At 48.1% G+C, this 13459-nt stretch overlaps 1 protein-coding gene across 1 annotated transcript in view; it reads left to right on the forward strand.

Annotated features, from left to right (window-relative positions):
* Nucleotides 1-13459, forward strand: part of LOC112114863 (xenotropic and polytropic retrovirus receptor 1) — a 242524-nt gene that overhangs the window by 162442 nt on the left and 66623 nt on the right. Inside the window, exon 3 of the mRNA XM_024211775.2 lies at nt 10655-10756. Coding sequence (XP_024067543.2) covers nt 10655-10756 — 102 coding nt within the window. The remainder of the gene's footprint in view (nt 1-10654; nt 10757-13459) is intronic.

Consider the following 13459-nt stretch of genomic DNA (forward strand, 5'->3'; position numbering starts at 1 on the left):
AACATGAAAACCACCTCCCAGACTGACCAGGGTAACTAGTGACTGCAATGTGTGTGTGCCCTGCTGCTGAACCTGCCCCCGCCTCTGTACCCTGGTAAAGGTGACTGTCCTGTCCATTTACCAACCCCCTTCCCCCCACTTCAGACACACTCTCCTCTAAAAGAACATGATGGAAACAGTAATTAACAGAAACTTATTTTTTATTAGCAACTACACATGAAACTGGGGGGTGAAACTTGGATGGGGGCTTGGGTGAGGCGGGAAGGAAACGACTTGTCAAATTTTGGGGAATGACAGCCTTCTGGTACTTGAGCAGTCTGCAGGGGTGGAGTGAGAGTTTTCACAGACTCTGCCGCCCCTCCTTCTTTGGACTTTGGGTGAGGGGGGTATGGGACTTGGTGGCGGGGAAGGGCGGTTACAGATAGACTGCAGCGGGGCTCTGTCCTCCTGCCTCCGGTCCTGCAGAACATCCACAAGGCGCCGGAGCATGTCCGTTTGCTCCCTCATTAGTCCAAGCAGCGTTTGAGTCGCTTGCTGGTCTTCCTGCCGCCACCTCTCCTCCCGTTCCATGTGAGATCGGTGCATTTGGGACATATTCTCCCTCCACTGGGTCTGCTGGGCTGCCTGGGCTCGGGAGCAGCCCATAAGTTCCGAGAACATGTCCTCCCGTGTCCTCTTCTTCCTACGCCTAATCTGCGCTAGCCTCTGGGAGTGTGATGCCAGGCTAGGTCAGGAGACAGTCGCAGCTGTGGGAAAGGGAAAAAGGGAGTGAATTCCTCAGAAAGATAAATTTAGTTGTGAACAAAGAACATAGTCTTTCTCTGTGAACAAGACCATGCACAGCACCTATCACATGCGCACTCAGGACAAGGTCGAATTTTCGGCCTTCGCATTCAGTGCCTGGGGTCTTGCAGTGCAGATCAGAGAAGCGGGGCAGGACACCGGAATTTGTGTAGCAGGCCGACATGGTAAGCCGTAGACTTGTGGCTGCTTAAAACTTTAATAATAGCACTGGCCTCCTTTCACGTTGAAAGCAATGCCAGTCCCTGCTGCCAGCAATCCGGCAAGCATGAACTCTGCCCCTGTCCCACCCCCTCGCGGCTGTCCCAGGGAAAGATCCCTGTATGCTGCCCCTCTCCCGCCTCCACCGCGTGGCTGTAAACCGCCTGTTACAGTTCTGTAAAGGAACAGGCAAGCAGTCCCAATACTAACATTCCCCTACCTAATTCAAAGCAGGTCACCATGAGCGACATCACTCTGATGAGGATTTCAGAGACGGAAAAAGAAAGGATGCTTCGGGAAAGCCTGCAAAGACCAGGGCCGTATGCTGCCATGCTCTGCAGGGCAATGATCCCGGAGTACTTGCTTGTCTCCTGGCGCGGAAAAGTTTCCTACTACGGAGGACCCAATAAGGCCGCTCTCCCCAGGAACCTGATGCAAAGGCTTTCCAATTACCTCCAGGAGAGCTTCGTGGAGATGTCCCTGGAGGATTTCAGCTCTATCCCTGGACATATAGACCGGATTTTACTGTAGCTGCAGTGGCAGGGACTAAACAGTAGAGCGGCTTGGGCAGAACAATCATGCTAAACCGGACATTGTTAGATTTTTTTCAGTAGCTGCACTGCCAGGGACTGAAACGTTAAGCGCCTAGGGCAAAGTAATCATGCAAAACCCATTGTTAATATTGTTAATATTCCTGTTCTGTTAAAAATAAATGTTTACATGTTTAAAACACTTACCGACTGATCCTTCCCCTGATTCTGTGTCCGGGTTAACGCCTGGGGACGGTTGGTAGGGGATCTCTGTAAGGGTGATGAAGAGATCCTGGCTGTCGGGGAAATCAGCGTTGTAAGCGCTGTCGACTGCCTCGTCCTCCTCATCTCCTTCCTCATCTTCCCCGTCCGCTAACATGTCCGAGGAAGCGGCCCTCGACAATATCCCATCCTCAGAGTCCACCGTCAGTGGTGGGGTAGTGGTGGCGGCCGCACCTAGGATGGAATGCAGTGCCTCGTAGAAACGGCATGTCTGGGGCTGGGATCCGGAGCGTCCGTTTGCCTCTTTGGTCTTCTGGTAGCCTTGTCTCAGCTCCTTGATTTTCACGCGGCACTGCGTTGCATCCCGGCTGTATCCTCTCTCTGCCATGGCTTTAGAGATCTTCTCGTAGATCTTTGCATTCTGTCTTTTTGATCGCAGCTCGGAAAGCACGGACTCATCGCCCCACACAGCGATCAGATCCAAGACTTCCCGATCAGTCCATGCTGGGGCCCTCTTTCTATTCTGAGATTGCACGGCCATCTCTGCTGGAGAGCTCTGCATCGTTGCCAGTGCTGCTGAGCTCGCCACGATGTCCAAACAGGAAATGAGATTCAAACTGGCCAGACAGGAAAAGGAATTCAAATTTTCCCGGGGCTTTTCCTGTGTGGCTGGTCAGAGCATCCGAGCTCGGACTGCTGTCCAGAGCGTCAACAGAGTGGTGCACTGTGGGATAGCTCCCGGAGCTATTACCGTCGATTTCCATCCACACCTAGCCTAATTCGACATGGCCATGTCGAATTTAGCGCTTCTCCCCTCATTGGGGAGGAGTACAGAAGTCGAATTTAAGAGACCTCTATGTCGAACTAAATAGCTTTGTGGTGTGGACGGGTGCAGAGTTAATTCGATGTAACGGCGCTAAATTCGACATAAACTCCTAGTGTAGACCAGGCCTAAGTGTCAGCCAGGTAGCAACTTAAAGGAGTTTTCTAATAGTTACATTTTATATCAAGACCACTGTTGTAGAATGAAGGAAAGCTACACTGTCTCCATTAACATCTCTGAAACTGACCAAGCAGAGCTGTATGCGTCTCTCACAATTAGTTGCTACAGTGATTACAGTACAGCTGCCAGAACACAAGCCATTAAACTAATTGCTTACAAATGTACTGAAAATATTTTAACTCAGATAGTAAATGTCTGTGAAGGGAATTTGTATACTAATATCCATCATGCTTTTTCCATCTCTCAGCTGGTGTCTGAGCTCAAAATGCAACAAACTGAAAAGTGTAGGTGTGTCAGAAGGTGCTTAGGGTTCTCTCTTACTTTTGGTTTTGCAAGTGAGAATGGCTTTTCCCACTTACTTTCTCTGAATTGGAAACGTGGAAATCCACACAATTTTCTGTAAAATTACTGTGCTTTGTCCACACCCCTGAAATAGAAAGCTGTGGGATACAATTGAGAGGTTATCACACTGATCAGAGTTTCATCTTCAACCAGTTTCATGGCAGCACCATGGGGATGAGAACAAAAAACCCATTAGGGATCTAGAAAAAGCATAAAGGAAAGTTGCTGCCAGTCCTTTTTGGCAGCTATAGCTAGGTGCCTTGTAAAAGCAGCTTCTGTTGTCATGGAGCCTCTTAATCCAAGGTCAGCTTCTGGCATCATGGCTTTCACATGGCAGAAAACCTTGTCCTGTTCAACTTTGAAAAAAATAAATATGGAATAGCCTTGGGCAGAATTAGTCTATTATTGCAGCTAAATTACTGAGCTGCAGTGAGAAACTGAACTGAAAGGAAACCTTTTGTTACCAGAAAAAAAAATCTGATTTTTAAGACTCTGGTATCCACTCCAGTCAGAAGCCAGTAAACTGGAGTTTAAAGGAAGATGTTGAACAATTGGTAAATATTTTTGCAGCATTTGGATAGCCTTCCTTTCACTTGACACGACCATGTTTTGTGTCTAAGGCCTTGGATACACTTGCAGCTGTACAGCGCTGTGAGTTAAACCTGTCTTCGTACAGCTGAGTAGGGAAAGCGCTGCAGTCTGTCCACACTGACAGCTGCCCAGCGCACTGTCATGGCCACATTTGCAGCATTTGCTGTGCCATTGGGAGCGGTGCATTATGGGCAGCTATCCCACAGAGCACCTCTTCCCATTCTGGCGCCGTGGGTTGTGGGAAGGGGGCGTGGGTGCGGGGCTTTCTGGGTCCTGTCCCAATGCCCCGTGATGCATCGCTTAGCATCCCAGAAATCCCTTTGTTTCCGTCCACCTTTGGCGCCATCTTTCAACGGTTTCTGTGCAGCGCGATCTGTCTGCGAGAGATGAAGCCCGAACTGCTGAGGCGTATGCTGACTTATCTCGCCAGCACGTCACGTTTGGCTGTCGAACTATTCCTTAAGATCCAAAGTGAGAGTGAGGAGTCCGACGATGCTATTGAGCTAATTTCGCGTACGACACGAAATTGCTTGTGGCATTCATGGACATGCTCACCACCATGGAATGCCGCTTTTGGGCTCGGGAAACAAGCACTGAGTGGTGGGATCACATCGTCATGGAAGTCTGGGATGACGAGCAGTGGCTGCAGAACTTTCGGATGAGAAAAGCCACTTTCATGGGACTGTGTGAGGAGCTCACCCCCACCCCATTGAGAGCTGCCCTGCCGGTGGAGAAGCGGGTGGCTATTGCAATCTGGAAGCTGACAACTCCAGTCAGCTACCAGTCGGTCGCAAACCAGTTTGCAGTGGGAAAGTCAACCGTTGGAATCGTGTTGATGCAAGTTTGCAGGGTCATTAATCGCATCCTACTCAGAAGAACCGTGACTCTGGGTAACGTGCAGGACATAGTGGATGGCTTTGCACAAATGGGGTTCCCTAACTGTGGAGGGGCGATAAATGGGACACACATTCCTATTCTGGCACCACCCCACCTAGGATCCGAGTACGTTAATCGGAAGGGGTATTTCTCTATGGTTCTCCAGGCGCTTGTGGATCACCGTGGGCGTTTCATTGACATTAACACAGGCTGGCCCAGAAAGGTGCATGACGCACGCATCTTTCGGAACACTTGGCTGTTCAGGAAGATGCAGGCCGGGACTTTTTTCCCAGAGCGTAAGATCACGTAGGGGAAGTTGAAATGCCCATTGTGATCCTTGGAGATCCCACTTACCCATTAATGCCATGGCTCATGAAACCCTACACAGGGAGCCTTGACAGCAGCAAGGAACGGTTCAACTACAGGCTGAGCCGGTGCTGAATGACTGTGGAGTGTGCCTTTGGCCGTTTAAAGGGCCGCTGGCGATCTCTGTATGGGAAGCTGGACTTGGCCGAAAACAGCATCCCCATGGTTATATCCGCGTGCTGTACCCTCCATAATATTTGTGAAGGGAAGGGTGAAAGCTTCACTCAGGCATGGACCGCCGAGGTTCAACACCTGGAGGCTGAATTTGCACAGCCAGAGAGCAGGGCTATTACAGGGGCCCAGCGCGGGGCTGCAAGGATTAGGGATGCCTTGGGGGAGCAATTTGAGGCTGAAAACCAGCAGTGATATCTGGTGCCCTGCACGGGAGTGAAGTGCAGTAGTTCCAATCTTTAGGAATCCGTGTTTGCTAAGCAGACAAGCAGACTTGCAGTGCTTGTTTATTTCCTGGGCTAAGGAGTCTTTTACTTTATGCAATAATAAAGAATGTTTTCAAAGCCAAAGAATCCATTTATTGAAAAGAAAAAAAAATTATTTATTGAAAAGAAACAAGGGGGTGGAGTGGGGAATGGTACAATCACAGATTCGCGTATGTCCTGTCTGGTGTGCTGTGCAGTGAGTGCTGCACTTCAGGATAGCTATACTGCATGGTGATAGGGGTTGAGTGCAGAGGGTAAGGGTCGTGGTTTTCAGGGCTGGGTGGTGAAGATACTGGTGTTGGAGGCAGCTGGTGGCGTGAAGAACACGGAAGTTGGAGGTGACAGTGGGGCACAACGGAAAGAGTTTTGGGACAAGGGCTGTGGGGGGGGCGGGGGGGGCATTTGCGTTTGCGGTACTGCTCCTTCTGTATGGCTACGAGCTCCTAGATAGCATCTGCTTGGCGCTGCAGGATGCTTATGAGCCGATCCGTGCTTTGCCGCCGGTGCTCTGTGCTTTGCCGCCGGTGCGCTGCGTTTTCCTGGCGGATCCTGCTTTCTCTCTTCCTCCAGTTCTGTGCTTTCTCATTCTCTTTAATAGATTGCCACATCACTTCTTGCAGCATGTCTTCTTTGCTTTTTCGCGGTCTCTTCCTGAGTCTTTGCAGTCTCTGCGCAGGCGATAAGAGGGACGGCTGAGGTCTCAAGGTTGATGCAGCTGTATAGGCAAAATGCAACATTTAACAGAGGCAGCATTGTTTATACCAGACAGAGTAATAATTTCCCCCGCACCTAAGGAGTAGAAAACACACACGGTCTACACAATAGCATAATTTTCCCGTCCGAAACAGAGCACACATATCCCACGGGAGCCTCAAAATGGTGAGTAAGGGGGACTGATTGTTTCAGGGCTGCACTGTCCTCTGGGTTTCTGTGCCTTGGGGAGAGCCAACAGCTTCAGGGGGCACCTACACTGAACACTGTCCCAACATTTTCCACAGGAGTTCGTCCTGGACGATATCTCGCTGCTGAGGGTGACCTGGGAAGCAAGGGAGGGTCTTCTACTGCAATGCGGCTTCCGCCCTGGCCCATATGCAGCTTGCCTGTGTGCAGCAATGGTCCCCCCGCCCCTCGCGGCACAGTGGCGCAGACACTTTAACATGGCTGGGACAGGGACCATGGTGGCTCTCCCGATAAACCTGCGCAAGCGCATTGCACACGTTCTGGATGAGACATTCGAGGAGATTACCAAGGCTGATTACCGCGATGTGCTAAACCACATCAATGCACTATTCCGCATCTAGGCATGCATGCCTAACCCTTCTCTCCCAAAGAGCCCGCACCGAAAAAATTCCTTCCCGAAAAAAAAACCCGCTTACCGGGAACCTGCTCTTCTGTTTGTCCTCCACCAAGTACCGGCCGCTGCGACTGGCTACCTTCCTCCTGGCTCGAGAAGAGCTCCTGGCTGCATGGCTCCAGGGATTCCGGGGTGTCTCCATCCAGCCCACCACCCTCACTCCCGTTTTCCTCCTCCTCCTCCCCCTCCCACACCGGCTCTGAAGTGTCCGTGGTGGTGCTCGGAGTGGAGGTGGGGTTAACCCCAAGTATCGCATCCATTTGTAGAATCGGCAGGTCGCGGGGGGAGCACCCGAGTGGCCGTTTGCGTCGCGGGCTTTGCGGTAGGCACTCCGCAGCTCCTTCACTTTAATCCTGCACTGCAGGGCGTCCTGGTCATGGCCCCTTTCCATCATGTCCTTTGATACCTTCCCGAAGGTATCGTAATTCCTACGGCTGGAGCGCAGCTGGGACTGGACAGCTTCCTCCCCCCAAACACTGATGAGGTCCAGCAACTCGCCATTGCTCCATGCTGGGGCTCGCTTGGCGCGTGGAGGCCTGGTCACCTGGAAAGATTCGCTGATAGCACTCCACACCACGCCGGGCTGAGCAAACAGGAAGGGGATTTTTAAACTTCCCGGGGAATGTAAAGGGTGGGTCACATGGTTGGTTACCTGAGGCCAGGGCAGTAGAGTTTGAACTGATGACCAGAGTGGCTAGAACAGGCATTGTGGGATACTGCTGAATACTTCTGGAGGCCATTCACAGCGCCTTGGGTGGCCACACTGGCGCCGCAGCGCAGCAGCGGCAGCGCAATACTCGCTATTCCGCTCGGGGACGTGGAGTACATGCAGCGCTGCAACCACGGAGATACAGCGCTGCAAATGCCTTGCCAGTGTGGACGGGGAGTGAGTTACAGCACTGTGCGCGGCTTTACAGCACTGTAACTCGCAAGTGTAGCCAAGGCCTAAATTCTGACCTGCCTTCATGATTATATGATTTTTAGAATCTCTTAGTACAGCTTTATTTTCAAGGTTTGTTTTCCTCTGCTAGTTCTTAGAAGACAGCAGAGAGACTGAGATGAGACAAAACTGTTCCTTTCTTATTGCTACATGTCAATACAAAATGTAAAGAGGTTTTATAAACGAGTCCTTAAAATGTCTCCTTTGAAGTTATGCACTGTCGTTTCCATAGCATGGAACGCTTTACCTCAGACTCTGAAATATGAGGCTGGCCACGGTGAATTGTTTTGAAGGATACCACTGAGCTGCCACCTGAAAGTGGGATTGAAAGTGAAACTGAATCTTTGGTTTCAAAATGAAACATTGTGCAAGTTTCATTTGGAAGCGTACTGCTACAGCATAACAAAATGAACCAGAGAAAAAGATCTGGGCAGGATGGGAAAAGTTGGGCAACACATTGAGGAGGGAAAATATGAACGGGGAGAGAAGTAGCAAAATACCCGTAGTGTAAAGAAGTCGTCTATGGAAGGCAGGGGGAAGATACAGTACTGCTTTTCCCTGCATGACTGGAAAATATTTTTAGACACCACAAGCTTTCTGGGTGGTATGAAGGTGGAGGGGGGATTCTAACAGGTATGACGGGGGGGAGAAGTGATTCTGTTAGAACCCATGAATTCTAACAGAAAATTTAATTTGGCCCTCTACGTAGGAGTCTGAGACTTCTGTTTTAAACACAAATTAGTGTTTTGCAGGCTCAGTATAAATGTTAGGGTTACCATATTTCCACAAGCAAAAAAGAGGACACGGGGGGGGGAGGAGCCCCGCTCTAGCCCCGCCCCCATCCACTCCCTCTCACTTCCCACCCCCTGATTGCCCCCCTCAGAACCCCCAAACCCCCCCCCCCGCTCCTTGTCCCCTGACTGCCCCCTCCTGGGACCCCTGCCACTAACTGCCCCCTAGGACTCCACCTCCTATCTAAGCCGCCCTGCTTCTTGTCCCCTGACTGCCCCCTCCTGAGAACCCCCTACAACCCTACCTGTCCCCTGACTGCCCCGACCCTTATCCATACCCCCACCCCATATTCACACCCCCGCCCCCAGACAAACCCCCGGGGACTCCTGTGCCCTATCCATGCCCTATCCAACTGCTCCCCGCCCCCTGACAGGACCCCCAGAACTCCTGACCCATCCAACCCCCTCTGCTACCTGCCTGCCTCGACCCCTCTCCACACCCCTGCCCCCCTGACAGCCCCTGTCCAAACTCCCGACCCATCCAACCCCCCCTCCCTGTCCCCTGACCAGGGCCGGCTTTAAAGAGCCCAGGAATCAGGCTGCACTCCGGCCGGGGCTTGGGGCTGGGCCGGAGGTGCTTGTCCAGAACCAGGGCCGGCGCTGCTGGGGCCCGAGCCGGGCTGGGCCGGGCCGGGGGTGCTCGGCCGGAACCGGGGCTGAGGCCGCCAGGCGCCGCTCGGCCCGGGCCGGAGGGAGCCGCTCAGCCAGGGCCGCGCCTCCCCGGAGCTCTCCTCCTCGCCCCCCCCCCCCGCCCCAGCTTGCCTGCTGCTGCTGCCTCCTACTTGCCCCTGCGGGAAGCAGGGGAGGGGGAGGAGCAGGGGGGCGGAGCGTTCAGGGGAGGGGAGGAGGGGGAAGACAGCTGCAGGCCGGACAGCGTGGTAAGGCTGCAGGGGATGGGGGGAGCCGGGAAGGGGCTTTGGGTGCCCAGCGGTGCTTGGCCGCCGCTTTTCTGTCTATAAATAGCTGACCGGGGGGAAATCCCGGACATTTTTAGATTTTTAAAAATCCCCCCCGGACGGCTATTTATAGACCGAAAAGCCGGACATGTCCGGGGAAATCCGGACATATGGTAGCCCTAATAAATGTAAATGCTCAATTGGGTAATTTATTTTTTAAAAATGGTAAAACCAGCATCTCTTCTGGGCTGAGAACTTGTATACAATTCCAACACAATGCAAATTGAAGTTAGACCCCTCAAAAATGGAGGACTGTAATGGTAAAACATTGACAGGAATATAGTACTTGAAGTATGAACCACAGAGCATTTATCATACTGCTTCTTTGATTGCTGCGCCTTGGCTTTCAGATGCACTAAACTTGGGAATAACCCCTGTGTTTTATTAAACACTTTGGACAAGTTTGTATCAGAAGACTTGTGTCTTATGCACTGACTGGGCAGCAAAAATAGTTTTAGGAAAATATATGTAGGAGTGGAAGTAAAGTAAAATAGAACAGGAGTTGTTTACACTAAGCTTATTGGGCAATTGGCTCTTTTCTTCTTATCTGCTTGCAAAAAGTCCCATATTTTAGAGCCCCATTTCTTACTTCACTGTTTTTACCAAAGAAATCGGTAATACGTGTTTAAATTGAATTTGCTCCAAATAAAAATTATAAACCAGAATCTTACCAGTCTACCTCTAACTCACCCTTAAATTTATTTCCTTTATGGGCTGACACAAAGTCCAGCCTGAATTCCTAGAGTAAAAGAGCAGTCTTTTCATCTGATCTGTTGCTAGAGGTGCAGCTTCTGTACAGAAAGTTGGTTTAGGGACCAGGAATGAGAGTGCATGAGACCTACAGCAGTGTTTCGGCGGGAGAATGATTAACTAGATAGTGAAATTGAGGGGATATGTCTTTGTGCCCTCAGTAGCTGCACCTTGTGTGTCACTACTCATCTTGATTAATCTTCCTCCTTCCTCTCCCTGCAAGATTTTGGGCATTATTAAACTCCATTGCAGCAAAGATTTGGAATAAGAGAACAAAAAATGTTCCAGTCAAGTGAGGGTTATGTCCCCTCAAGGAGTCCTTTGATTTGATATTTCCTGACATTCTGCCAATTATTACAGGGGAAGATGGCTTGTTCTCTGGAGAAATACTTTCACATTTGCCACTGAGAGAGACCGAAATTAACACTGGCATGTAATTTCATGGCCCTCTTTCCTTATTCTCTTACTATAAAGTTTTTCTTCTTGTTTCACAGTCACAGACGAGGACACGGTGAAGAGGTATTTTGCCAAGTTTGAGGAGAAGTTCTTCCAAACCTGTGAGAAGGAACTTGCCAAAATCAACACTTTTTATTCAGGTAAGCTGCTTATCTACCTCTAATAGAATTAGTGGAAGGTATAGCACACAAAGACCTAAGACTTCCAAAGCCACAGAATAACCATAACATTCCTGTAGGTCTACCATCAGATAATTATAGGGTGTGACTATTTAAGAAAGCTGCTTTAACTTAAGGTGTGAATTTAAAATGATAACTAAATCTGTTCCAAAAAAGCTCTGTGTATGCTCCTGTTTGGTTTGAATGTCATATTTCAGTTTAGCTCTGTTAGAAACAGGCTTAAGCCAAACCAGAATATGCCACACTTAAACAAAAATATGAGTGCGTCCAACAGCCGTTTATGCCAGTTGAACTATATAGGTTTAAAAAACAGTTTAAGTTAAACCAGTGCAACTTTCTGATGCACACAACCCTATAGTCAATGGCAGGTAGCTGGCAAATACATTACGCAGCAATGTTACCTGTGCTTCTGTTTCTGTTCAAATTTATTAGAGTTGATGGGACTGAAAAATGAAGAAACCTAGCAAAGACGTTATAATTGCTGTGTTTCTTCTGTGAAAGTTGTACCCATTTTTGTTAGTACAGCATTTTGAAATGTCCACTGGAGTGAAGTTTCTCACAATGTATAAATAAGCTAGAAATAAAGATTAAAACTGATTGATCTGAGTCTGTCATTTGTGTAATAATACTTCTAGAAAAGGCTTTGCAACAGTGGTATTATAGTAATATGCTGTCAGATTTTGGGCCAGTTTCCATCCTGTTTTGGAAATGGGTTTCATATGGCGGGGAAATTTATATATGAATACGATTTATTCACATTTGCCATAGTTTTTCTTAGCATTTTGTCAGTTACTAAAACTTTGTATAACAAAGTTTATGGTGCCTCCCGATAGCCTGTCAGTTGCTCTGATTTAATCGAGAAGTGAATACATAATGTTGAATTTATGGCTCTAAAAATTGTGATAAGCACTTGGGATGACTTCATTGAGGGAAGCACCAGAGGCTGGTCTATGAGGGAAATAACAGTTAATAAAACTCAGATGTCAGTAATTGTTCACTGCTGCTGCCCTCTGCCCAGATTCCATGTAGGGAAGTAGTCTCTTCTTCTCTTTTGGCCCTCCCTGCTCTATTGGCTCCATGGAGGAAATTCCCTGTCCCATACATAGCTGCTGCTTCTCTCAAGCCTCTCTATGAAGACTCCTTTCATCCTGCTACTGCCACCCTCCACCCCCTTCAGACCAGCTCCCTAGCTGGACACTTAAATTGGGAAAGCAGATAACAAAGTGTGTCCCCAGAAAGTGACTGCCACCTTCATTCTCAATGAATCTTAAACATAGCCCTGTGCTTCCAAAAGAACCTGCTCACTCACACCCTTCTTAGCCCACTAGGATTCTTGTGCCTGGAGTTACAAAAACTACCTTCATTGCATGGTCAAATTGCACTGCCTTGACCTGGTGGAAAAGTCCTGGCTGGGAAGGAGTCAGGGTGGGTGCCCTCTTAAAGGAGCATACCCCCATTGATGTAAAAGTACCCGCTGGTGGGGTCATTCTGGTTAGAACCCTATTCCACAGGATCATGTATTCATACTAAAACAGCAGCTGTTGCTTTGTTTCCTGCAATGCCTAGGGAAAGACATGCAGTTGAGTTCTCTACCCCTCAACTCCAGAATAGTGTGCATGAATGTTATATTTTCATGCTGGTGCATGAAAGAAAAGTGAAACTCATGTATCCAGGCACTGTTAAATGCAAAAAAGTAACACTGAAAAAACCTGAAATATTTTTCTTAATTTGTTTTATTTAGTCATCTAAAATGTTTAAAAGTAACAGCAGTAACCAAAACTCCTTCAGACACCATTTTAGACTTGTCACTTTAATTGGGGAATGTTTTATTATTAACTCTTTAATATCAAGTCCCAAAACTTAGCCTATCTCTTACTTTGTTTTAAAACCATGTCATTTCTCTCTACCCCTCCCCCAACAAGTATTTCGTATACCGTTAAAATATAACAGCAGCTTAGAGCCTGACTCACTCTACAACCACCACCTATGTGCACAAAATAGAAGAAATAATTAATTGCTGGGTGAAATGTTTTAATATTTAAGGTATGTTGATGCTGATGTGCTGTTAAAGTATTGGAACAGTAAACTTTTTTCTGATTACTGTAAATCTGATTACATTATACTCTTGATGTAAAAAAAAATCCTTTTTGTACTATATTCTTAATGCTTAAAGCTGAAAACTATTATTCAATTTCACTTGAAATTTGAAAGGTTATAACAAATGGGGACGATAGTTAAAATCTTGTCCTCCTTCGCAGAATCAGATTAAACACTTAACTATAAAATGATCAAGAAATCAATTTTCTGTTCATATTCAACATCCTGGAATCAGCTCTGGATCTGACACTGCATTTCCATAATGAAGATCTGCAAACATCATTTTCCAGCAACTTTTTATTTTCAATGGAATTGCTAGTTAATACATGGTGAGTTTTTCACCTGTTTAAATTTTCAAAAAGATGTGTAGATCAGAATGATTATAATTTTCATTAGAGAAGGTGACAATCAGTCTTATAACAATAGACTTCCTTGTGCCTTAATTATGGAGTGACAATGTGACTTCCCATAATATAAAATCATTTCAAGAGTGCTCTTGTATTTCACCCCAGCAATGGATAACTGCCTGAGGAGAATCACTTGAATTGTTCATGCCAGACCTATGAT

The sequence above is a fragment of the Terrapene carolina genome, unplaced genomic scaffold, assembly GCF_002925995.2.
Source record: "Terrapene carolina triunguis isolate 2854851 unplaced genomic scaffold, T_m_triunguis-2.0 Scaffold210, whole genome shotgun sequence".
Taxonomy (NCBI): domain Eukaryota; kingdom Metazoa; phylum Chordata; order Testudines; family Emydidae; genus Terrapene; species Terrapene triunguis.